The following is a 27484-nucleotide window of genomic DNA, read 5'->3' on the forward strand; positions in this document are numbered from 1 at the left end:
TGTGGCACTTAGGCCATTTACATTCAGGGTAACTATTGAAAGGTATGAATTTAGTGCCATTGTATTGCCTGTAAGGTGACTGTTACCGTATATTGTCTCTGTTCCTTTCTGGTCTACTACTTTTAGGCTCTCTCTTTGCTTAGAGAACCCCTTTCAATATTTCCTGTGGGCTGGTTTGGTGTTTATAAATTCTTTTAGTTTTTGTTTGTCCTGGAAGATTTTTATCTCTCTTTCTATTTTCAATGATAGCCTAGCTGAATATAGTATTCTTGGCTGCATGTTTTTCTCATTTATGGCTCTGAATATATCATGCCAGTTTTTTCTGGCCTGCCAGGTCTCTGTGGATAAGTCAGCTGCCAATCTAATATTTTTACCATTGAATGTTACAGACTTCTTTTCTCGGGCTGCTTTCAGGATTTTCTCTTTGTCGCTAAGACTTGTAAATTTTACTATTAGATGACAGGGTGTGGACCCATTTTTATTGATTTTGAGGAGGGTTCTCTCCATCTCCTGGATTTTGATGCTTGTTTCCTTTGCCATATTAGGGAAATTCTCTACAATAATTCTCTCCAATGTACCTTCTGCCCCCCTCTCTCTTATTTCTTCTTCTGGAATCCCAATTATTCTAATATTGTTTCATCTTATGGTACCACTTATCTCTTGAATTCTTCCCTCGTAGTCAAGTAGTTGTTTGTCTCCCTTTTGCTCAGCTTCTTTATTCTCCATGATTTGGTCTTCTATATCACTAATTCTCTCTTCTGCCTCATTTATCCTAGCAGTAAGAGACTCCATTTTTGGTTGCATCTCATTAATAGCTTTTTTGATTTCAGCTTTGTTAGATTTTAGTTCTTTCACTTCTCCAAAAAGGGCTTTTATTTCTCCAGACAGGGTTTCTCTAATATCTTCCATGCCTTTTTTGAGCCCAGCTAGCACCTTTAGAATTGTCATTCTGAACTCTAGATCTGACATATTATCAATGTCCATATTGATTAGGTCTCTAGCCTTTGGTACTCTCTCTTTTTCTTTTTGTGGTGAGTTTTTCCACCTTGTCATTTTATCCAGGTAAGAATATATGAATGAGAGAATAAAATACTAAAAGGGTGGCAAATACCCCAGACAAATGTCAACAAAATCAGAACAGACCCCAAATCAGGGGGTGAAGAAAGGGACTAAAAGTTAAAAAAAAAAAGTTATATATATATATACATACATACATATATATATATATATATATATATATATATATATATGTATATATATATATATATATATATATATACATATATATATGTATATATATATGTATATATATGTATATATATATGTATACATATATGTATATATGTATATATATGTATATATATGTATATATATGTATATATATGTATATATGTATATATATATATATATGTATATATATATATATATACATATATATATATATATGGGACATATATATATATATATGGGACAGAGCCATCCACTTGATTTTGGGTGTATTTTGGTCTCTTAGAAGAAACTACCTCCCAAAATTTTAAGGAAAGAAAAATTTGTATATAAATAAAAATAAGGGTAAACACGATGAAGGGATAGAATATGACTGTAAAGATGAAAATTTAAAAAAACATTCTAAAAAAGGAATTGATAAGATATGTTGGTTGGAAAAAGAAAGAAAAAGAAAGTGGAGAGAATTTGCTCAGGCTGGAGATGAAAACAAAGCCCTGTGCTAGATTTAAGGTGTATTTTGATCTATTAGAATAAATTGTATCCCAAAATTCTTAGAAGAAAAAACCCTATATGTATACAAAAAATAAAGTTAGATACAATGAAGGATAAAATATGACTATAATAACAAAGGTATAAAAAGATTTTTTTTAAAGCAAGGTATTGTTAAGATAAACTAGTTTAAAAATGTTAAAGGAGGAAAGAGGAAAAGTTAAAAAAATTAGAATAAGAAAAAAATAAAATTAAAAAGAATTAATTAAGTTTGCAAGACTAAAGAATCATGGGGATAAAGCCATGAATTCCATGCTTTGCTTTCCCCTCCTTGGAATTCCACTATTCTCCTTGATCAGTGAGCTTGGTCTTTGCTGGATGTTCTTGCTGATCTCCCGGGGGGGGGGGGGGGGGGCGGGGGTCCTGTTGTAGTGATTCTCAAATGTCTTTGCCCAAGGGGGATGATTCTCAAATGTCTTTGCCCGAGGTGGAATTGTGCTGCCCTTGCCAGGGGCCGGGCTAAGTAATCTCCTTAGGTTGACTCTTGAGCTTTTGTTCCTTGAATGCTTTCTGTAGAACTCTGGAGGATGAGAATGAAAATTGCAGCCTCCCAATCTCCAGCCCAGAGGAGCCGGGAGCTGTCCGTGAAAAGCTCTCAATCACTCCTCTTTCCCTGGTCTCCGGCCAAGCTCTGAGCTAACCTGGCCCGTGACCAAGTGTTTCTGTCTCTGGCACACAGTCCCATTAGGAGTCTCCAAACCTGGCAGATCCAGCCACTATGCTCTTCTAGCGGATAGAGGTGGGTCTCCCCATATTTGCCTCTTGTGGGGTCTCTGCTCAAAGAGCAGTGGCCTGACTGTGCCGTGGATCACATTTTAAGGTAACCCCTAGCTGAGAACTCACTCTTCGGCTCTGTCTCTGTAGCCAGGTTCCCAGCTCTGATACCTGTGAGCTCTGCTACACTCAGACACCCCTGATCTTTCAGTGACCCTGCGGGATCTGAGTCCACACTGTTCCCACGAGGGCTCCACCCTTGCCTAGCCTCTGGAGCGATGTCCCTCAGTGGAGCAGACTTTTAAAAGTTTGAATTTTGTGCTCCATTGCTCCACTTCTTGCTGGGAGCCGGCCTCTCCACCCGTGGTCTATCTTCCTGTTGCTTTGGATTCATTCTCCGCACATCCTACCTTTCAGAAAGTGGTTGATTTTACATTTCTAGAATTGCTCCTCTTCTCTTCGATCTCCTGTTGGGTTTCTAGGTGTTCAGAATGGTTTGATAACTATCTAGCTGAACTCCTGCAATCTGATGTCTTCTCAGTCTGCTACTCCTCCGCCATCTTGACTCCTTGGAATTTTAACACATTTTGATACTCAGTTGTCTTATTTCCTCTTTTCCAGAGACTGATTAGATTCATCCAGAATCAGGCCTAGTCATCATTATTCCTTTTGTATAAGAAAGGAAATTGAGAAACATACATATAATGCTGCAATAAGTAGAAAGGTGCATATATCTTTTCAAGTTAGTGTTTTGTTTTCCCTAGGTAAGTACCCAGTAGTAGAATTGCTAGATCATATGGTTAATTTTATTTTTAATTTTTCAAGGAAACTCCACACTGTTTTCCACAGTGGCTGCATCAATTTACATTTCCACCAATAGTGCATGAGGATTCCTTTTTCTCCACATCCTCACCAACATGTTATTTCTTGTCTTTTTGATTCTAGCAATTCTGACAGGTGTAAGTTTGTGATCTTGATTTGCATTTCCCTGATGATTAGTGATGTTGAATATCTTTTCCTGTTTCTGTTGGGCATTTATATGTCTTTGGAAAATGTCTGTTTGGGAATTTTTATTGCAGCACTATTTGCAATAGTCAAGATATGGAGGCTACCCAAGTGTCTATTCGTAGATGAATGGATAAAGAAGTGGCGCGCACACACACACATGCACACACACTGCACTGGAATATTAGCTGTAAAAAAGTGAGATCTTGCCATTTGCAATGACATGCATGGACATAGAGGTTATAATGCTAAGAGAAATAAGTCAGACAGAGAAAGACAAATACCATATGATTTCATCCATATGTAATTTAAGAAACAAAACGAATGAACTAATAAGGAAAAAAAGAGACAAACAATTACCACCCCCCTCCCAGACTCTTACATATAGAGAATAAACTTGTGGTTGTTAGAGGGGAGATACGTGGGAGGATGGATGACGTAAAGGAGATTAAGAATATACTTTTCATGATGAGCACTGAGTAATATATAGAATTATACAACCCTTATATTGTACAACTGAAACATACACATATCTGCTTATTTTTATATAAACACATAAAGTATAAACCAGAAAACAATGAAGTTGGTTACCTACAAGGGATGATAAAGAGATGGAGTGGAAGTGCTGGTATATTGCAGGAGTTCATTTCTGTTGGCTTGCAGGAACCAAACTTTTAATTTTTCCAGTTTTGCATGTTGGTTGATGTTATTATAATGGTAGTGTGAGATTAGCCATGTGGTAGTGTGATAATAATTTCCATACATGAAAATTAGCAAATGTTATAAATTTGGACTGTTTTCCTCTAGTGGTGCAGCATCCATGGGGTAGAAGGGAAATGAAAGGAGGGTCAAGTCTTTGAGTATACTTTTAAAAATACATATTTGTCTTTTAGAATCATGTCAGTGTTCCATATAGTCAAAAATAAAAATAAATAGATAAGAATGGGAAGGCTTAAAAAAAACCCCTAAAACTAAAAGTGCATGGAAACAAGTGTACCATTGTATTCCAAGTGAATACTTATAACCACACTGAAGGGGGAAAAAGAATAATTCATGTAGACACAGTATTTGATTACACATCAGTCTTGAATAGGATGAAGTTGGAAGGGATAGTGAGTGCAAGAATTACAAACAAATTCTGAATTATTTTAGGAGGTTGGCTTATTATAGTGGCATCGGTGAGGAATAATGAAACTATTTTAGATATATAGCACTGAGCTAAAAGTCAATATTGTGAATCAGCATTTTCACTTGGAAGAAGGTACATACAAATATGGCTTGGGGGAGGTGAAAAAGGTCTAGATTTGAAATGAAGGTTTGATGTGAACTCATGACTCCATATATATATATATATATATATATATATATACACATACATATATATACACACACACACACACACATATATACACATATATGTATGTATGTGTATAGATATAGGTGTAGGTAGTATAGATATATAGATATGTATCCCAGCTTGCCAAATAATCTAAGAAGCAGGGACTGGGCAAAGTAGGTGGAAGATGAACCTGAACAAACAACAAAAAAGATGACGGCATATCATAGGGACATATGAACCAACTTAAAGGGCTCCCTACTGGTAAAAAGAAACACAGGTATTAATTATAAATAGTTAAAACTGGTATTAGTATTTCCATATGGACTATAAATACATAAATAACTGGATAAATTAGATAAATGATGAAATGAATAATGAGGGGGAAGAGGGCTCTCGTTTGCAGTAGAATGTTGAGTGTTTACTGATAAATGTAGAGGGAATATTCAATTTTATAAAATTAAAATGACCACTGAGGTTCAAGAACATCATGTACCCCTAGATAATGATACTTTGAGGAAGAAAGCTACATCACCTATTTAGTATGCTGCTCAGAAATGCATAACCTGAATATAATCGTGAGAGAAGTCCCAACTAATGAATGAAGGCTTTATGATACAAAAGTGGGGTGCTATATTCTTCCAAAGTCCCAGAACACAAAGGAAGGTTGTAGAAATGTTCCTGTATTAAAGGAGGCTAAAAGCAATATCTGAACCGAGTCTAATTTATATACTTGAAGGGGAAAAATGCAACAGAGGCATAATTAGATCAACTGACAACTTTGGAATATGAATAGTTGATTAGATAAAAATATATCATTAATACATTTACTGAAGTTGATAACTGTGCTTCAGATATGTTAAAAAATACATATTTTTAGTAAACACATACCAAAGTATTAGTAAAGGGCCATGAAATATGTAACTTTTCATTAAATGGTTCTCTATATATGCTGCATGTTTTTGTGTATGTGTGTGTGTGTGTCAAGACATACACAGGGAGACACAGAGAGGAAGGAATGGATATACTGAAAGAATGAGAAAGAAACAGAGTGTGGGCAAATGAAAAAAACAAATGGCATAATGTTAACAATGGGTGAATTTGGGTAAATATTATACATATTTTCTTAATTATTTTTATTCATGTAATTTTTTCTGTAAATTTGAAATTAATTCCAAATAAAAAGCTAGAAAAATGTAATGCTACACTTCATGAGTTATTATATGTATGTTTAACATTAAGTTAAATATTACAAGTTTATAATTTATTATAAGTTTATAAGTTGAATATTATAAGCTAAACCAGATTTATATATCTCTTGAATCTAAGATTTTTTCCTAAGATATTTAATGATATTGTTGAATTGATTGAATATACATATCAAGGAACTTTGTCAATTTGTGTTAATTTTATTACATAAAAGAAACCATGGGTGAGCCTGGTGGTGGGTATTAGGGAGGGCATATATTGCATGGAGCACTGGGTTTGGTGCATAAACAGTGAATTATGGAACGCTGAAAAAATAAAATTAAAAAAATTAAAAAAGAAACCATGTTAGATCATATAGGTTTTTTATTTATTATCTTAACTTACAGAATAATTTAAATGTGAAAATTGTCCATACATTATCATCTAGAATCTCATCTTGAGATAATTTCCTTCTAAATGTCTATTTCGCGTGGTAAAGTACATAATGCATTACTGTTTTAATATATATATGATTTTACTAAAAGTTATTTTATGTTTTGATAGGTATAAGATCTTAATTCATCTGTATTTTTCTCTCCATTACGAAATAAATTAATCTCCATATGTTATATTAACTAAGAAGGCAGCTTTTAACTCATGAAATACCAAAATGTACTAGATAGTACCTTTTTCATTGGCATATTTTTCTGTTCTTTACCAGAGATTTGTACCTATCAAATCAATCACTCCAGCTCCTGGCACATATAATGAATCTCGAACTGTTTTCAATTCCTTGAAGAAAACACCAGCGCTGAAAAGTACTCCATTTGGTCAGAGTGCTGCTCGATTCACACAGGACTCCAGGACAGAGGAAATGCCAGGTTAGTAATTAATCCATGTAGTTTTATAACTTAATATTCAAGGCGGATTACCAAAAGTACATATTTTTTGTTCTGTGGTTTGTATTGTTATTTTAAGTCATGTTTTTAAAGTATTGGCTATACACTAAACACAGATTCATTAAAAATAATGTATAATTTAAAAAAAGATTTCAATTTAACATGTCACATCTTATTGGTAATTTTCTATTATTTTCCTAATTTCTCTTTATGAGTGAACTTATTTATCAACTATGTGGTCACTGCCAGTATTTTAACTTATGAAATGCACTTTTGTTAAAATTTTATTTTGGGGATAACCTAACACATTCTAGTGTTCTCACTGGATATTTTAGTATATAGAACTAAGAATCTAGCACAAAAATAACTTATATAAATGTTAACATGTAGTTATGTGTTGCTGCATAACAATATCAATGGCATAAAAACACAGGGTTTTCTTTTGTATCTTATTATTTTGTGGGATGGCTGGAAGGCAGAGCTTAGATAAGGCTGTCATTCAGTGTGCATGCATAGCTTCAGCATTGGTGCCCCAGAGTAGCTGATCTTTTAATTTGGTAGCTCAGGACTCTACAGGACATGGCAGGATGCTACAAGCCTTATTTTCTAATGTCAGAAATCCCACATTCCATTTGTTAATCAGGTTACTAAGGGCACTACATATTGAACAGAAGAGCATAACACTTTATCTCTTAATGACATGGGTAACAAAGAATTTTTGGCCATCTTTAATTTACTATAGACTACCCTCTGCCCACAAAACATTTACAGTTGTCCTACATGTTTTCTCCAGGCCTCCAAAGTCACATGTAATTATGGTGTGATCTTGAAGTCCAGGATTTTGTTACCTAAGACCTGTATTGGTATAGGTCAGAATTTGGGGGTGTGATACTTTAGAGAAGCTTCTTGAGTATGACTTTTATCTGTTAGATAAGCTATGAACTAAAGACACACATTATCTGCCTCACACATCCCAAAACACAGAAATGGGAGAATTGCAGGATATTCATACTACATGCTCCTATTCAGAAAAGAGAAAACTAAAGGGCCTAAATAGTCATAATTCTATAACAACTATGAAATCTAACCAGGCACATTTTGTAGTTTCCTTGATTAAGGCCCAGTTGGGCTCCCTGGGAATGATTTTCCAAGGTCCTTTGTTCTACCTTTTGGGCTCTTGATTCCATGTTTTGAATCATCCTTCCTTTTCTGTAAGAAATAGGCTATGTTTCTGGCTGCCTAACTTGCTTACACCAAGTTCCACCCACTGTGTTCTGGCAGGACTTCCCTTCTCAGTCAAGATTGTCACAGTCCCAGAAGATCAGGTCCCTTGCCCCAGAAACCCCTGTTCATACCATATCTCCTGATCAGAGAGTTTTGCAGGGCTTCAGTTCTGGCAGAATTGGTGTTCATTCAGAGTTGCTTCATTTCACAAGAAGCCCAGAGTGCACCTAGTTAAAAACTCACCACATTCAGTCCAGGGACCAAACACTAAACACAGCAAGCAAGGAGAGCCTCTATAGTCAACTGGCCTGAAGTTTAGAGCAGCCAAAATACAATAGCAGAGTGCACGCAACACAACTGGAGACATTTCATGAAGTGGTACACCCTGAGCACTACATGACCTGTTTTTCATTATGCTATTTCTCTCAGGAGCAGTCAACTTAACTGTATTTTCTAACAGAGAAGAAGGCAGAGACTTAGACAAAATTCTAAGACAGAAGAATTTATTCCAAATGAAAGAACAAGATAATGCCATGGTCAGAGATCTAAGCAAAAACAGATACAAGTAACATGCCTGATGGAGAATTTAAAGGAACAATCCTAATGATACTCACAAGGCTTGAGAAAAGAATAGAAGACAGGGAGACACTTACCACAGAGATAAGAGTTAAGAAAGAATCAATCAGAGATGAAGAATACAAAAAACGAGACTGGACATGGGCTTGATGCAATTAACAGCAGGCCAGAAGAATCAGAGGAATGAATTAGTGACTTAGAAGACAAAATAATGGGAAATAATGAAGCTGAACAAAAAGGAGAGTAAGAATTATGGGACATGAGAGTAGGCTTAGGGAGTTCGTGACTCCAACAGATGTAATAACATTTGTATTACAGAAGTCCCAGAAGAATAAGAAGAGAGAGAAAAGGGAGTAGAAAATTTATTTTAGGAAATAATAGCAGAAAATTTTCCTAATCTGAGAAAGGAAACAGATATCCAGATCCAGGAGGCATGGAGAACTCCCATCAAAATCAACAAAAGCAGGTCCACACCAAGACATGTTGTAATTACACTTGCAAAATATAGTGATAAACAATATTAAGAGCAGCAAGACAAAGGACATTCTTAATTTACAAGGGAAGAAGACCTTTAAGGCTAGCTGGAGATTTCTCAACAGAACATTGTAAAGCCAGAAGGAAGTGGCATGATATATTCAAATTGCTAAATATGAAAAATTTGCAGCCAATAGTACTTTATCCAGCAAGGCTATCATTCATAATAGGAGAGATAAAGAGTTTGCCAAACAAACAAAAACTAAAGGAGTTCATGGCCACTACACCAAGAAATATTAAAGGGAACCCTTTGAGTGCAAAGGGAAAACCAAAAGTGATAAACATAAGAAAGGATCAGGGAAAATATCCAGAAACAATGACTAAATAGGTAATAAAATGTCAATAAATACAAATCTACCAATAATTACTTTGTGACTATAAATGGACTAAATGCTCCAGTCAAAGCCACAGGGTGTCAGAATCAATAAACAAACAAGACCTATCTATATGCTGCCTACAAAAAACTCATTTTAGAACAAAGACACCTGCAGATTGAAAGTGAGGGGTTGGAGAAATATCTATCATGCAAATGGATGTCAAAAAGAAGCCAGAGTAGCAATATTTGTGTCGGATAAACTATACTTTCTTTTATTTATTTATTTTAAATATTCATTTATTCATTTGAGAGAGAGAGAATGCAAGAGCATGCATGGGAAGGAGGAGCAAAGGGAGAGGGAGAGAGAAAAACTCAAGGAGATTCCATGCTGATTGTAAAGCCCAAGATGGGGCTCGATCTCACGACCCTGAGCTCATGACTTAAGCCAAAACCAGGAGTTGGTTGCTTAACTGAATGTGCCACTCAGGTGCCCCCAAACTAGACTTTAAAATAAAGACTTTAGAAAGAGACAGAGAAGGGCATTATATAACCATAAAGGGGTTGATACAACAAGGTATTATAATTGTAAATATTTATGCACCCAACATAGGAGCACCCAAATATATAAAATGATAAAAAACATAAAGGAACTAATTGACAATAACATAATAATAGTAGGGGACTTTTACACTGCACTGACATCAATGGATGGGTCATCTAAATAGAAACTAACAAGGACACAGTGACTGTGAATGCTACTCTGGACCAGATGGTGACCAGATGGTGATATATTAAGAACATTCTATCCTAAAACAGCAGAATACATATTGTTTCCAAGTGTACATGGAAGGTTCTCCAGAATAGATCACATATTAAGTCACAAAACAGGCCTCAACAAATACAAAACGATTGAAATCATTTTCTGACCACAACACTATGAAACTAGAAGTCAACCACAAGAAAAATTTGGAAAGACCACAAATACACAGAGATTAAACAACATGCTACTAAACATTGAATGGGTCAACCAAGAAATCAAAGAAGTAAAAAAAAAAGACATGGAAACAAATGAAAATGAAAACACAGGGGTCCAAAACCTTTGGAATATAGCAAAAGTGGTCCTAAGGGATGTATTTAGCAATAAAGGCTTACCTCAAGAAGCAAGAAAAAAAATCTCAAAGAAGTAGCCTGTGTTTGTAGTTGGAGCTTTCTCCTATAGAAAATGAGAGATCTACAGCCACTTTTCATTTGCAGTGTTGTTGTCTCTTTCTTTCCAAGTTTGTATAATTCCCTTTTAAAAACTTTGTAGGTATCTTATTATATTGACTTAGAATCAAATACACTGGACAAAAGCCACATTCACATACACTTCATGGGAAAACCCTTGTCTAATTTGGGTCACCTTTGGTGCTGCTGTGTTTTGATACTCTTAGATTCTTCTGAACATTATTATTTTAGCCAAGAGGGTCTATTACATATGACCTTAAAATTCTTAGAAGCCTTTCCTTTAACTGAAAAATTCTATGACATACCATCTTAAATCTTTCTGAGGTCTCAACAAAGGGTCTTACAGTCATACCCTGGATTTGGTCTTTGATCTCAGGCCATTTCTTGAGAGCTTTTTGCTATTGTAGAGATGGGATAAAAAAGAATTTTACTTTCAAACCCACAAATTTTGGTTTCTTTCATTTCTTATAAATTCTCCTTGAAAACAACAGTTTGCACTCATCTTTTTCTTTCCATACCTTCTCACACATGGTTAAAAACAACTAGCTGGCCCTTTGGATATTCAACCTGGAAATTTCCTTAGCTAGAAACTACTTATTTGTTAAATATTTTCTTCATTATCTCAAGCATTAGTTTTGTTAAAATCTCTGCCATTACATTATTCAAGTTGTCTTTTCTCTAGCCTCCAATAACATTTTCTTCCTGTCCCTTAAGCCATCACTAACTGTCCTGACATGTCCCTTTCTCTTAAGTCTTGAGTTGTTCCAGCTTCTGACCCATTGCCTGATCTCAAACCATTGCTATAAATTTTGTTATGGTATGTCTCTACTGGTACAAAATTATTTACTACTCATGCCATTGAGAAGTTGAGTCTTGTTTTTCTCCATTCCAATCTTGGTTAGTCTGGTGTCTTTTCTGACCAATAACATGCAGTGGAAGTGATATTTTAGCACTTCTTCAGCAAAATCATGAGCTTTACAGTATATAACTGGGTCTGTTGAAACAGCTGGTCTTGGAGTCCTGAGCCTCTGTGCAGTCTGAGAATTCTAAGACTGCAGTTCTAAAGAGGTCATGTGTAGGTGGCTGACACTACACCAGCTGAGCCTATGAATCTGAAATCTAAAATATTTCTAAATATGAATCTGAAATTCATGAATCTAAAATCCAAAGTATGTCTAAATATGAGCTTATTGACTGGTCCAGCTGCCTTAGGATTGGGTCTTGTTTTCAGTTTTGTGGTCCACTGTATTATGAATAAAGCATTGTAAATTCCCTAAAGGTTAGTTTATTTGTAAAGGATACAGTTAAATTATGATGACCCTTCCATTCTAATCCTGAATCTTACATAATTTAAGAATTAGTGAGAATGGCCTAATGGAACTTCAGTTTTTTTTTCTGTGTAGATATTAGTATACAGTAATAAATTGGGCCCGTCAATCAGTTCTAGAACATACTTATAGGTTACTTTTAGAAGGTGACTTAAACTCTCTAGTTCTGGGGTTCCTGGGCATTTCTATAGTTGCTGACTAGAAAAATGAATGTGAAAAACCTCTAATGTGAGTGAATTACATGATTAGGATGGCTTTTCACATCAGATGCTTAACAAGGTACTACTTGTGATGTATATACTTTGAGTGAGGCCGCATATTTAAACACTTAAGCTGTAATGCCTTCTGTTGTCTTCTCCTGCTGAAGAGACAGATCTCAGATACTTGTCTTTTAAATACCTTAAATAGCGGTCCAAATAGTTTTCATTTACACTTTCTATTTACCTTCTCTTCTAAACATTACCAGTGGAGGAATGTTTGAAGATTGCAGAAAAAAGACATTAGCATTTAGGTTTCTGAGAGTTGGCATAAGATAATTTTTGGTAGAGATTTTTGAGAAATATATATTAGAACTGGAATATTTGAAAATTGGGAAGAGTTTATGGGTAGCTTCTTTGGGAAAAACCTTCTATTTGATTACGTATGATGATTTGATCACTTTTAATCCAGAAAGCACCTAAAGTACCTTTAGCCTCATACCAGAGTGCCCATTTGTCAACTGTTTGTTTCCTGGCTACAATGAGAAAGAAGATTGTACCAAAATGTAAATCGACACAATCCTTCCTTTATGGAGAAAGATTAGCTACAAAATGCTTAGTGAAATAATCAATTTACATTTAATTATAAGCTCCTTTTCTTGTGGATTGTTCTTGGACAAGCAACAGCCCACAGACCACATTTTGAGTAACACTGATACAGTCAATTTCTGTATCTTCAGACAAGGAACTTGCAGCCCAGAAAAACAAATGAGATTGAAGTTATGTTTTATAATTCTTTAGATGTAGAGCTAATTTAGTAGAATTAGTTGATAACATGAGTACAACTAAATTAAGTGTTCTTTCAAGTATATATTGCATTTTATGGATATTGCTGGTCACTGAAACTGATTTTTTAATATTACTGAATTGTAAAACATATATACAAATATACAAAGATACAAAAATGTAAATATTTGTTTCAAATATTTTAATGTTTTGATAAAACTTTTTTCAATGGCATAGAAAGTTTTTATGATTTTGAATGAAAAAACTGTTATTAATTCAGATTGCCACTGTAGAAAATATTCCAGGTTATAAATATGTCCTGAAAGGAAAAGGCAAAAATAAAGTAACTGTGCTTGCTGGCCGGCCTTCCTTCCTTCCTACTGCTCTTTCTTTTTTTCTGCCTGCCTGCCTGTCTGTCTTTCTGTCTTTCTTTCTTTCTCTCTCTCTCTCTCTCTCCTTTATTGACGTATAATTTACACAAAAAATAATTCATTTTAAGTGTATAGTTTGGTGAGTTTTGATAAATATATGTAGTCAGATAACCACCACTACAATTAAATTTTGGCAATTTCCATCATTTAAAAGATGCTTTCTCGTTTGCCTCTGCATTTACTTTCCACCCATTCCAGGCTACTGTCTCTGTCACTATGATGTTGCATTTTCTGGAATTTCATATAAATGGGATCATATGTTATTCAGGAGTTTGTCTATCTTCTTCTACTTGGTATCATGTTTTTGAGGTTGAGCCCTATTATTGCATTTATATTTCCTATTTATTGCTGAGTAGTAGTATTCTATTGCTTGGGTATAGCACTTTTTTTTTAAATTCACCAGCTGATGGACATTTGGATTGTTTTCATTTTCCTTTTTTTAATAAATAAATAAATAAATAAATATTTTTTTTCTTTTTTATTAACATATAATGTATTATTAGCCCCAGGGGTACAGGTCTGTGAATCGCCAGGTTTACACACTTCACAGTACTCGCCATAGCACATTCCCTCCCCAGTGTCCATAACCCCACCACCCTCTCCTTACTCCTCTCCTCCCCCCCTCCCCGGCAACCCTCAGTTTGTTTTGTGAGATTAAGAGTCTCTTATGGTTTGTCTCCCTCCTGATCTCATCTTGTTTCATTTATTCTTTTCCTACCCCCCAAACCCCCCATGTTGCATCTCCACTTCCTCGTATCGGGGAGATCATATGATAGTTGTCTTTCTCCGATTGACTTATTTCGCTTGTTTTCATTTTTCTTGGGGAAAATACCTAGGAGTAGAATTTCTGGGTCATATTCTAAGTATATATTTAACTTCATAAGAATTTGACAAATTGTTTCTCCAAATGTCATATACCATTTTATGTTCCTGCCAGCAAAATATGAGAGTTCTTTCTAAAAAAATTACTTAATTTAAGGTTACTCAGTTTAAAAAAATTAAAAGCATCTTTATTCTTACCTATGATATTCCTCTTGGCTGTAGGTCCTGGGTTTTATAATATCCTAAACAATACTATAATCAACAACTGTACCAATACCTGCTTGATGAAACAAAAGAAAAGTGCATTTGGGTCTTCTGTTCCTCGGACTCTCTTCCTGGTTCAGGAAGAAGCTTTTACTGCTCCTGGTCCTGCTGATTATCAGGTAATTTAATATAATATTAAATTCATATTAATTTAAATAAATAAATTTAAATTCAACTAGTATTAATATAGTATTCTTTATATTTAATACCAAGACTTAGGGCTTAAAAAATCACATGTGACATATATACCTCATTAGTTTAAGCCATACTATTATTATTATTATTATTTTTAAAGATTTTACTTATTTATTTGAGAGAGACACCCAGAGAGAGGCGGTGGGTCACAGGAAGGAGCACAGGGAGAGGGACAAGCAGACTCTGCACTGAGTGCGGAACCCAACATGGGGCTCAGTCACATGATGCTGAGGTCAGGACCTGAGGTGAAACTAAGAGTCATATACTTAACTGACTGAGCCACCCAGGCGCTCCAAGCCATACTATTATTGCAATTATTTGTATGTGGTAATTTATGGCATAAGAATAAACATTACTTTGGTTCATAACTATGTTTGTAATTTCTTTTCAAAAGATGAATCTTGTTTATTTCTTTGAGGATCTCATATGTATTTCTTTAAATATTTACCTTCTTTAAAAATTACTCCACTAAAAAAAAATAGAATACAATTACTCCACTATTTTCTGAGGTTAATTTAGGATCCCTTTAAGTGATTTTTGTGGTTTTATAGTTTTTGTGTAGAAGTCTTACCCATCTTTATTATATTTATTCCTTGGTATTTAGTATTTCATGTTTTTTAGTTCTAATGGTAACTTTTAAATGTTTCATTGTTTAGCTTTCTGCTATTGGTATGAAGAAATATAATAGTCTTTATTAAAGATTTACTTTATCAATAATCCATACTTCTTGCTAAATTAAATGGTTAATTCTACTAATTTATAATTAGTTTTAAAAAAATTTCCTTAAGCACAATTATGCCACCTGTGAGTGACAGTTTATATCTTTTCTCCAAGTGGTTGATCTTTCATATATTTTTTTGTTTTCCTGGACTTCTGCATCTCAAAATAGAGTATCAAAGATGATAATTACATGAGTAGATAGTAAAATATTTTGTTGGATTTCTCAGTTTATTGAAAGCAGAATGTTATACATGTTTTTGATTTACTGATAATTTACTTTCACAAAAGGTAGAGAAAGGTAAGGAAGGAACTCATGTCCTAGCTTAATTTTGACTAAATAAAGAGAACTAATGAAATAGAAGGGAAGAATCTTTTGTAAATAGTGATCATGTTATCTTACAGTTTAGAATTGTCAAAGAGGAAATTATGGACATTATTAGATATATACAAGGAACTTAGATAATCCCTATTTCAAAATGATCAGCAGAAAATAAGAAATGTTCTTAAGATCAGAGACTCTAACAATAAAACTAGCCTAAAAGGGTTGACAGGAAGATAAAATCATGAGTAAAATTTTGACAATGAAGTTTTGCTACATGTTAAACTTTTTAGAAGACATTTTTAAAAGAACATTGAAATATATGTGTATATATTTATTATTTATTCTTTCTCACTCCTAAAGAATTTGAGAAAGTTTGAAGAATATACATATGGAAAAGTAAAAGTAGCTAACAGTAAGGGTAAAAAATATAGATAGAGCAGATAGATATTTTATAGGCAGAATACAAATAGAAGTTAAACATTGGGGAAATTTGAACATAGCTATCAAATCATAAAAGAACATGTACCAAACAGTGGAAATATAGTATCTGTCCTATTGTAGACACTCAGGAAATTGTAAGTGAATAAATGAATATGAAAGAGAAGCATAGAACTGTACTCCAGGATGCTTAAAGTGAAGGACAACTTATTGTAAAAAATACTAGAGAAAATTAAAATTAGTTTGTATAATTTTTGTTTGGCCAAAAAAAAAAAAAAGTAGCTAAAAAGAACTCTGTAGGGGAGGGGTAGATGAAATGAGGGTAGTAGAGCCACTGAAATACTGAATTGGATTTATCCTTCCTATCAGAGAAAATTATTTTCAACCCAAAGATGGAACACACATGGTTTATAGGAAATTGAATCCTAAGATGTTTATGGTGGTACTGTAAGAATACCCTTGTGCAATGAAGTTAAATTTTGAAGTCATTTTTGCACAGGGTGCTAATCTTCTCTGTGTTGTTCCAGTTTTAGCATATGTGCTGCCAAAGTTATCACTCTAGTGCTTTAAATTAGTTAAAAACTTCAGATATAGCTGAAATAGATCTCATTGTAATGAAAGAACAGCTGTAAATCATTATCTGTAATCCCTGGGAGTTGCTCAAGATTTGTAGGCATAAAAGAAAAATGGAATAAATAAAGGTTTTCCTTATTTAAACAAATATTAAAATTTCACAATGAGATCTTTATGAATTCTTACAAAATTTTATTTTATTTGTATATATATTCTAATGTAGTAAAAAAGCATAACACTAAATTTACCATCTTAACCATTTTTTTTTTTAAAGATTTTATTTATTTGACAGACAGAGATCACAAGCAGGCAGAGAGGCAGGCAGAGAGAGAGGAAGGGAAGCAGGCTCCCCGCTGAGCAGAGAGCCCAATGTGGGGCTCGATCCCAGGACCTTGAGATCATGACCTGAGCTGAAGGCAGAGGCTTTAACCCACTGAGCCACCCAGGCGCCCCCATCTTAACCATTTTAAGTGATGATACAAGTATATTTGAAATGCATCATGAACGTTAGTGGTTTTTAGTACATTTTGTTGTATTTTGTTTAATATGTACTAGAAGTTCATTATTCTAAGTAACCAGACATTTAAATTTAAAAGAATTATTAGAATCATAACTTGCAAGCTATTTTTACAAAGCCCTCATTATAATCTTTATTCTCCACTGAAGATAATGAGACAGCATAGCATAGTGATTATGAGAATTGATCTCTGATGTCAGAGTACTTGAGTATATTTTCTTGCTCTGTCACTGACCTTGTGCAAGTTATTTAAACTCTTTGTACCTTGGTTAGGTGGAGATCATAATAGTACATACTTTGAAGCATTATTGTGAACACCAAATGAGTCAATACATGTTAAATACTTTAAATAGCTTATGGTACATAGTAAAAACTTAATAACTTCTGTTATTATTGTTGATAATGAAAAATTACCCATAGGTTTAACCCACACTCTTTTAGTTTATGTAAAATTTGATAAACTGTAATCAAGAGTGAAAGATACAATAAACATGCCTAAGTTTTAAAAATCCAGTCTGATAAACTGTGTTGCAGTATTAATCCATTTATATTTAGTGTGATTACTGATACATTTGTGTGTACAGGAACCATATTGTTTCATATATTTTATTGACTTGTTTTAGCATTTTTCCCTACCTCACCTTATTCTTTGAATTAGTAAGGTTTTTTATATTATCCTATTTCATCTATTTCTGTAAAATTTTTAGTTATGTATTTTATAGTGTTTTAGTAGTGGCCACCAAAATTACAATATGTATCCTGTAGTTTTTGTAGTTTGATAAAAAGGATTACTTTACCACTTTCTCAATATGTGAAGTTAAAATATTTTAGTTCCATTTTGGTACCTCCTATTTTGTTAATTTTTGTTATACACCTTAAGTTTATGTATATTATGAAGCCTTTGAATATTGTTGTTTTTACAGTCAATATTTCTTCATATTTACCAAAACATTTGCCTTCTCTTTTGTATTTTCTTTCTTTTTGTATTTCTGTGTTTCTGTATCAAATCGTTTTTCTTCTGCCTGAAAAACTCCCTATAGTACTTCTTTTGGTTAAGGCCTGTTGATGATGAATTATTGTAGTTTTGTCTGAAAATGTCTTTGTCATTTTTAATTTGGGGGATTGGATTTGTAGGTTCGTAGTTTCTTTCAGCACTTCAAGGGTGTTATTTTATTGTTTTAGGCCTTTTGTTATTTCCATTGAGAAGTACATTGTTAAGTTTATTGTTTCTCCTCTGAAGGCAACTATTTTTTTTGCCTTTTTCTTCATTGTGTCAAAACTGTGGTTCTATTTATTTGTCTGTGGTTTGCAGAGCCTCTGGGTTGATGTCTTTCATCAGATTTAAATAATTTTTACTGTGATGTATTCATATATTTCTTCTGTCCCATTCTTTCCTATCTTTTGGGGACTCTAATAAATAGATATGTTACATCTATTTACTATGCCTCAAACATCTCTTATAATCCCTGTGTATCATGTTTTCTTTTTTCTTTTGTGCTTCAGTTTATTTTTTATTTAAATTCAATTAACAGATAATTTATTATTGGTTTTGGAAGTAGAGGTCAGTGATTTAGCAGTCTTATATAATACACAATGCTCATTATATCATGTGCCCTTCCTAATGCCTATCATCCAATTACCCCATCCAACCACCCACTTCCCCTCCAGCAACCCTTTGTTCATCTGTTTTGTTTCTTAAATTCCACATATGAGTGAAATCATATGGTATTTATCTTTCTTTGTTGACTTACTTTGCTTAACATAATACCCTCTAGTTCCATTCACATCAATGTAAATGATAAGTATTCATCCTCTCTGATGGCTTGGTAATATTCCATTGTATGTATATACCTCATCTTTTTTATCCACTCATCTGTTGGTGGACATCTGGGTTCTTTCCATAATTTGGCTATTGTGGACATTGCTGCTGTAAACATTGGAGGGCATGTACCCTTTCAAATCAATATGTTTATATCCTTTGGATAAATAACTAGTAGTGCAGTTGCTGGGCTGCAAGGCAGTTCTATTTTAACCTTTTGAGGAACCTCCGTACAGTTTTCCAGAGTGGATGTACCAACTTGCATTCCCACCAACAGTGTAAGAGGGTTTCCCTTTTGCCACAGCCTCACTAATATCTATAATTTCCTGACTTGTTAATTTTAGACATTCTTACTGGTGTGAGGTGGTATCTCATTGTGGTTTTGATTTATATTTCCCTGATATGGAGTGATGTTGAACATTTTTTTCATGTGTCTTTTGGCCATTTGGATGTCTTCTTTGGAGAAATGTCTGTTCTTCTGCCCATTCATTTCCTGATTGGATTTTTTGGTTTTTGGGTATTGAGTTTGATAAGTTCTTTAAAGATTTTGGATATTAGCTCTTTATCTGCTATGATATTTGCAAAAATCTTCTCTCATTCTATAGGTGTCTTTTAGCTTTGTTGACTATTTCCTTTGCTGTACAAAAGCTTTTTATCTTGATGAAGTCCCAATAGTTTATTTTCGCCTTTGTTTCCCTTGACTTTAGAGCTTTGTCTAGCAAGAAGTTGCTACAATTGAGGCCACAGAGGTTGCTGCCTCTAGGATTTTGATGGATTACTGTCTCACATTTGGTCTTTCATCCATTTTGAGTCTATTTTTGTGTATGGTGTGAGAAAGTGGCCCGATTTTATTTTTCTGTGTGTGGCTGTCCAATCGTCCCAAAACCGCTTATTGAATAGATTGTTCTTTTTTTCCATTGGATATTTTTTTCCTGCTCAGTCAAAGATTAGTTGACCATAGAGCTGAGGGTACATTTATGGATTCTCTATTCTGTTCCATTGATCTATGTGTCTGTTTTGTGCCATACTATCTTCATGATTACAGCTTTGTAATAGAGCTCAAAGTCCAGTATTGGGATGCTACCAGCTTTGGTTTTCTTTTGCAACATTCCTTTGGCTATTTGAGGGTCTTTTCTGGTTCTGTACAAATTTTAAGATGATTTGTTCCAGCTCTGTGAAAAAAAATTGATGGTACTTTGTTAGGGATTGCACTGAATGTATAGATTGCTATAGGTAGCATAGACATCTTAGCAATATTTATTCTTCCAATCCATGAGCATGGAACACTTTTCCATTTCTTTTTGTCTTCCACAATTTCTTTCATGAGTGTTTTATAGTTTTCAGAGTATAGATCATTTGTGTCTTTCATTAATATATGTATATATATTTTTTAAAGATTTTATTTGTCAGAGAGAGAGAAAGTGTGCGAGTGAGCGAGCACACAAGCAGGCAGAGTGGCTGGCAGAGGCGGAGAGAGAAGCAGGCTCCCTGTGGAGCAAGGAGCCCAATGCAGTACTCGATCCCAGGACCCTGAGATTATGGCCTGAGCCGAAAGCAGTGGCTTAACCGATTGAGCCACCCAGGCGTCCTGTTAGTTAATATATTCTTAAAATTGTGTTTCTTTGGTGTTGGTTGTGATATCTCTTCTTTCATTCATGATTTTATTTATTTGAGTCCTTTCTCTTTTCTTTTTGATAAGTCTGGCCAGGGGTTTACCAATCTTATTAATTCTTTCAAAGAACTACCTCCTAGTTTTGTTGATCTGTTATACTGTTCTTTTGGTTTCTATTTCATTGATTCCTGCTCTAATATTTATTATTTCTCTTCTTTTGTTGGCTTTAGGCTTTATTTGTTGTCTTTTTTCCAGCTCCTTTAGGTGTAAGGTTAGGTTGTATATTTGAGACATTTCTTGTTTCTTAAGAGAGGCTTGTATTACATATACGTCCCTCTTATGGCCACTTTTACCTCATCTCAAAGGTTTTGAGCAATTGTGCTTCATTTTCATTTGTTTCCATGAATTTTTAAAATTCTTTATTTTCCTGGTTAACCCATTCATTCTTTAGTAGGATGCTCTTTAGCCTCCATGTATTTGAGTTCTTTCCAAATATCCTCTTGTGATTGAGTTCTAGTTTTAAAACACTGTGGCCTGGGGCACCTGGGTGACTCAGTGTGTTAAAGCCTCTGCCTTCAGCTCAGGTCATGGTCTCAGGGTCCTGGGATCAAGCCCCACATTGGGCTTTCTGCTCAGCGGGGAGCCTGCCTTCCCTTTCTCTCTCTGCCTACTTGTGATTTCTGTCTGTCAAATAAATTAAAAAAAAAATTAAAACATTGTGGCCTGAAAATATGCAGGGAATGATCTCAGTCTTTTGGTACTGGTTGAGACCCAATTTGTGACCCAGTATATGATCTATTTGGAGAATGTTCCATGTGCACTCGATAAGAATGTGTATTCTGTTACTTTAGGACAGACTATTCTGAATAAATCTGTAAAGTCCGTCTGGTCTAGTATGTCATTCAAAGCCCTTGTTTCCTTGATCTTCTGCTTAGATGATCTCTCCATTGTAGTGAGTGGGGTGTTAAAGTCCCCTGCTATTATTGTATTATTATCAGTGTTTCTTTAATTTTGTTATTAATTGGCTTGTATAATTGGTGGCTCCCATGTTAAGGGCATAAATATTTACAAGTGTTAGATCTTCTTGTTGGATAGACCCTTTAATTATGATACAGTATCCTTCCTCATCTCTTATTACAGTCTTTAGTTTAAAGTCTATTTTGTCTGATATAAGGATTGCCATTCCAGCTCTTTTGATGTCCATTAGGATGATAAATGGTTTTCCACTCCCTCCAGTTTCAATCTGGAGTTGTCTTTGGGTCTATAATGAGTCTCTTGACAGCATATCTATGGGTCTTGCTTTTTTATACAATCTGATATCCTGTGTCTTTTGATTGGGGCATTTAGCACAGTTACATTCAGAGTAACTACTGAAAGATATGAATTTAGTGCCATTTTATTGCCTGTAAAGTGACTGCGACTGTATATTGTCTCTGTTCCTTTCTAGTCTGTGTTACTTTTGGGCTCTCTCTTACTTAAAGGATTTCTTTTAATATTTCTTGTAGGGCTGGTTTGGTGATCACAAATTCTTTTAGTTTCTGTTTGTCCTGGAAGCTTTTTTCTCTCCTTCTATTTTAACGACATCCTAGCCTGAAAAAGTATTCTTGACTGTATATATTTTTTCACTTAGTATCCTGAATATATCATGCCAGACCTCCCTGGCCTGCCAGGTCTCTGAGGATAGGTCTCTTGCCAGTCTAATGTTTCTACCCTTGTAGATTAGGGACTTCTCATCCCAAGCCGATTTCAGGGTTTTCTCTTTGTGTCTGAGATTTACAAGTTTCACTATTATATGTTGAGCTGTTGACCTACTTTTATTGATTTTGAGGGGGGTGCTCTGTGCCTTCTGGACTTGAATGCATTTTCCCCCTCCCAGATTAGGGCAGTTCTCTTCTATAATTTGCTATCCCCCTTCCTCTTCCTCTTCTTCAGGGATCCAAATTATTTTAATATTGTTTCACTTTATAGTATCACATATCTTTCAGATTCTCCCCTCGTGAACCAGTTTGTTTATCCCTCATTTTCTCAGCTTCTTTATTCTCCATTATTTTGTCTTTCATAATTCTCTCTTCTGCTTCATTTATCCTAGGAGTTAGAGCCTCCATTTTTTTTTTTTTTTTTTTTTTTTTTTTTTTTTTTAAATTTTTATTTATTTATTTGACAGAGAGAGAGCTCACAAGTAGGCAGAGAGGCAGGCAGAGAGAGAGGAGGAAGCAGGCTCCCCGCGGAGCAGAGAGCCCGATGCGGGGCTCGATCCCAGGACCCCGAGACCATGACCTGAGCCAAAGGCAGTGGCCTAATCCACTGAGCCACCCAGGCGCCCCAGAGCCTCCATTTTTTAATTGCCTCTCATTAATAGCTTTTTTGATATCAACTTGGTGAGATTTTCGTTCCTTTATTTCTACAGAAAGGAATTCTCTAGTGTCCTTTTTGTTTTCTTCAAGCCTAGCTAGTATCTTTATGATCATTGTTCTGAACTCTAGTTCTGACATCTTACTTATGTCCACACTGATTATATCCCTGGCAATCAGTACTGCCTCTTGTTCTTTTTTGAGGTGACTTTTTATGTCTTGTCATTATGTCCAGAGAAGAGTAGATGAACAAGAGGATAAAATACTAAAATGGCAACCATGACTCCAGAAAAATATACACTAAACAAATCAGAAGGGACCGAAACCAGAAAAAAACGGCCACCACCACCACCAACAAATTTAAAGAAAAAAAAAGGAGATTATAATCAGAGAGGTGAATGGAATAGAGCAGTACACTAGATCCTGTGTGTATTTTGGTCTGTTTGTTAGAAAACTAGATCCTAATATTGTAAAGAAAGAAAGACTTATGTATGTACAGAAATAAAATTAAATATAATGAAAGGATAGGATATAAGTGTAAAAATGAAAATTAAAAAAAAAAGGAGTATAAACTGACAGGTAGACAGAACAGAGCAGTACACTATATCCTGAGTATATTTTGGTTGGTTTGTTAAAAGAAACTACATCTCAAAATTGTAAGGAAAGAAAAACTTGTATATGTGCATAAATAAAATTAAATACATTGGAAGGATAGATTGTAAAGATAAGAATTAAAAAAGATTTTAACAGAGGTGCCTGGGTGGTTCAGTGGGTTAAAGCCTCTGCCTTCCGCTCAGGTCATGATCTCAGGGTGCTGGGATCGAGCCCCACATTGGCGTCTCTGCTTGGCAGGGAGCCTGCTTCCCTCCCCCTCCACCTGCCTCTCTGCCTACTTGTGATCTCTGTCAAATAAATAAATAAAATCTTTGAAAAAAGAAAGACTTTAACAAAACAAAACAAAAGAAGAAAAGAAAAAAAAAGAATATGATGCGAAAGGTGAGAAAACAGAGACATACTGTACATTCTGGGTGTATTTTGGTTTGCATCCCAAAATCATAAAGAAAAACATATATATACAAAAATAAAATAAAAGGAGAGAATGTAACTGTAAAAATGAAAATTAAGAAAGATTTTAAAAAAGTGGATAAAATTAGAAATTGATTGAAAAAGGAAAGAGAAAAAAATTAAAATTGAAAGACTAAAGAGTTGTAGGAAATAAACTATGAATTCTCTATGCTATATATCTGTGGTTCTGAAGTTTTACAATTCTTAGTGATTGATAAACTTGGTCTTGGCTGGATGTTTGTGCTAATATTCTGAGGAGGTGCTGTTGCACTGATTCTCAGGTGTTTTTGCCCTGGTTGGAATTGTACTGCCCTTGCCAGGAGCCAGGTTAAGTAATCAGCTCTGGATTACTTTATGTGGCTTTTGTTCTTACATGCTTCCTGTGCTGCTTCAGAAGATAAGAATGAAAATGGCGGCTTCCCATCTCCAGCCCCAGAGCCAAAAGCTCTGGGTCTCATTCCTCAGGGCACCCTCAAGAAAAAGCAGTTAATCACTCCTGTCTTCCTCATTTCCATCTGTTCTCTGTGCTCACTCAGCCTGTGACTGAGTGTTCGTATCACAGGCATGTGACCCCGCTTTGAGTCTCCTAGCTCTGCAGATTCCTGTAGTGTGCATCTGAGCTACTCCTCCTGAAGGAGGAAGGAGCATCTTGCCAGTTCTATGGCTTGTTGGACTCCTGCTTGGAGGGCAGTTGCCTTACTGTAGCATGGTTCTTATGGCAACACAGAGCTGAGAGCCCACTCCTGGGATCATTGATTATAGCCAGCTTCCCTACTCTGATGCCTGCCACACCAGGCACCCATGGTTTTCCAGTGATCCCAAGCATCCTAAGACCACAATATCCCACCTAGGATTCTGCCCCTCTTTGCCACCTGACCATCTGTCAGGCAGGGACTTTCCTCAGTGGAGCAGACTTCCAAAAGTTCTGATTTTACACTCCACTGCTATATCACTTTCCTAGAGCTGGCTCCCATAGGCTCCCTCCCCCCGCAGTTTATCTTCCCATATATAGCCTCAGACTCACTTCTCCACACCTCCCACCTTGCAGAAAGTGGTTGCTTTTCTATCTGTAGAGTTGCAGCTGTTTTTTCCTTAGATCCCTGATTGATCACAAGTGTTTGGAATGATTTGAGGGCTATCTAGCTTAATTCCTGGGACAAGGTGATATTAAGTTCTCCTATTCCTCTGCCATCTTGAATTCTCTCTGTGCTTCAGTTTAGATATTTCCTTCAAAGATATCTTTCAATTAACTAATCTTTTTTTTTTTTAAACTGGGTTTCAAATGCCATTACATTGATCTAAGTTTTCAATTTCAGATATTCTGCTTTTTAGTTCTAGAATGATTTCTATTTAACTCTTTCCAAGGATTTCACTTCTTAGGAGAAATTCTCCATGTTTTTAAGTCTCCTTTTTCATTTTTTCTTCTGTTTCCTTGAACAAATTAAATATACTTATTTTAAAATTCTATGTACTAACTCCAATATCTGGATCACCTGTGAGTCTGTTGTTATTTTGTGTTATTTTTTTTCTTGAGTTTTGATCAAGCATGTCTGTCTTTCAGAATGCCCACTAATTTTTAATAAAATCCCAGATATTGCATGCAATATAGACTTTAAATGGTGTCACGATCTACTAGAGAGATTTTATACTTTCCTTTGCAAGGCAGATAAAAGTCAGAGATCACCTTACCTCTGATTGTTCATTTTCTTAAGTGTAGTCCTCTAGGGATTTCAGCTCAAAGCCTGATGTGTTCAAGATCCCTCTCTGTCAGGTTCTGAACTTCAGTATTTAATGCCCCTGTGATTTGGCTTAGACTTCTTTTTTGGCAGAGAGAGAGAGAGAGAGAGAAAGCACACAAGCTGGGGGAACTGCAGGCAGAGGGAGAAGCAGGCACCCCTGCTTCTTGTGGGGTTCTATCTCAGGACCCCGGGATCATGACCTGAACCGAAGGCAGAGGCTTAACCCACTGAACCACCCAGATGCCCCATGGCTTTGATTTTTAGCATTACCCCATCCCTTATCCCCTGGGAAAGAGCTTCATGGGGAAACAGATCATGTGTTTTGAGGCTTCTCAAACCTGTGATTTTGCTATTCTGGCTTAATAAGATCACAGTGAGCCTTTTCTCAGTTCTTTAACAGCAACCTCTGCCAGGTCAAAACCCAAAAGTCTTTCTCTGTTACCTGTTATGAGTAAATACCACTGGGAGAAAGCACCTACAGAGTGATAGCTTATCTTTCAGAGGTTCTACCCTCTTTAGAATCATAACCCCTCTTGTCAGTGCTTACTAAGCAACATTAAAAGCATTCACAACTGAATGGGACCTTTAAAAATAAGATTTTCTTGTATTTTATCTGGATTAAATTATTTTTGGTAAAAATGTGATCTTCTGCAAACTTATTCCCTCTAAAGCCAAAGTCATCCAATGACTGATTCATTTTCTGAACCTTTACCCATAAACAGTAAAAATTGCAAGACATGGGTACCTGGATGGCTCAATTGGTTAAGTGTCTGCCTTTGGCTCAGGTCATGATCTCAGGGTCCTGCATCCAGCTCCCTGCTTGGCAGAGAGTCTTTTTCTACCTCTCCCCCTGCCCTTTCCCCCTACTTGTGGTTACACTCCCTCACTCTCTCTCAAATAAATAAATAAAATCTTAAAAAAAATTGCAAAATTCTTTTGAATTGATCTATACTATAATTTCTAATATCATGTACATGATAAAAATTATTATAAAAGTAAATTATTTTTTCAGCATCAATAAATATAAAACCATACAAAATAATAATGCTGGCTCAGATATTCTATATTTGAAGGCTTTCACAAGATGTGATTGAGTTTTCTGTTTTTGAAAGTGCTAAAACCTGTTTTTTTTTTTTTTTTTGAGTGACTAGGTAGGATTAATATTGGAAGAGTGGAGAAGCGCCAGCTTCAGCATTTAGGGTAGAGAGGCATATAGTTTCAAAGATACAGTATGTGAATGATGGATATTTTAGTAGATTAAGTTGAGTAATTTGAGTAATAAATATGAGCACTTCATAAAGTGAAAAGTAGATATCTATTTTACTAGGTATCAAATTCTGAATTATTAAATATGAATGTCAAATTCTAAAATAAAAACAGTGAGGTGTATAAAAATGGAAAAATAATTCTCATTTCTTTTGTATAAAGAATGTTACTACTAGTTATAGAGTTTAAAATATTAAGTGAATGCAAATGACCAAATTGTATCATGACTCAGAAAGAATATAAT

General features: G+C 35.0%; 1 protein-coding gene and 1 non-coding gene across 2 annotated transcripts in view; one reads left to right on the forward strand and one right to left on the reverse strand.

The window, feature by feature from the left end:
- STPG2 (sperm tail PG-rich repeat containing 2) overlaps positions 1–27484 on the forward strand; it is a 638369-nt gene that overhangs the window by 155121 nt on the left and 455764 nt on the right. Inside the window, exons 8-9 of the mRNA XM_045997411.1 lie at positions 6741–6900; positions 14582–14742. Coding sequence (XP_045853367.1) covers positions 6741–6900; positions 14582–14742 — 321 coding nt within the window. The remainder of the gene's footprint in view (positions 1–6740; positions 6901–14581; positions 14743–27484) is intronic.
- On the reverse strand, positions 16751–16855 carry LOC123937818. The gene has a single exon (XR_006817602.1). It is a non-coding gene; the product is annotated as a U6 spliceosomal RNA (small nuclear RNA).

Source organism: Meles meles, chromosome 2 (assembly GCF_922984935.1).
Source record: "Meles meles chromosome 2, mMelMel3.1 paternal haplotype, whole genome shotgun sequence".
In the NCBI taxonomy this organism is placed as follows: Eukaryota; Metazoa; Chordata; class Mammalia; order Carnivora; family Mustelidae; genus Meles; species Meles meles.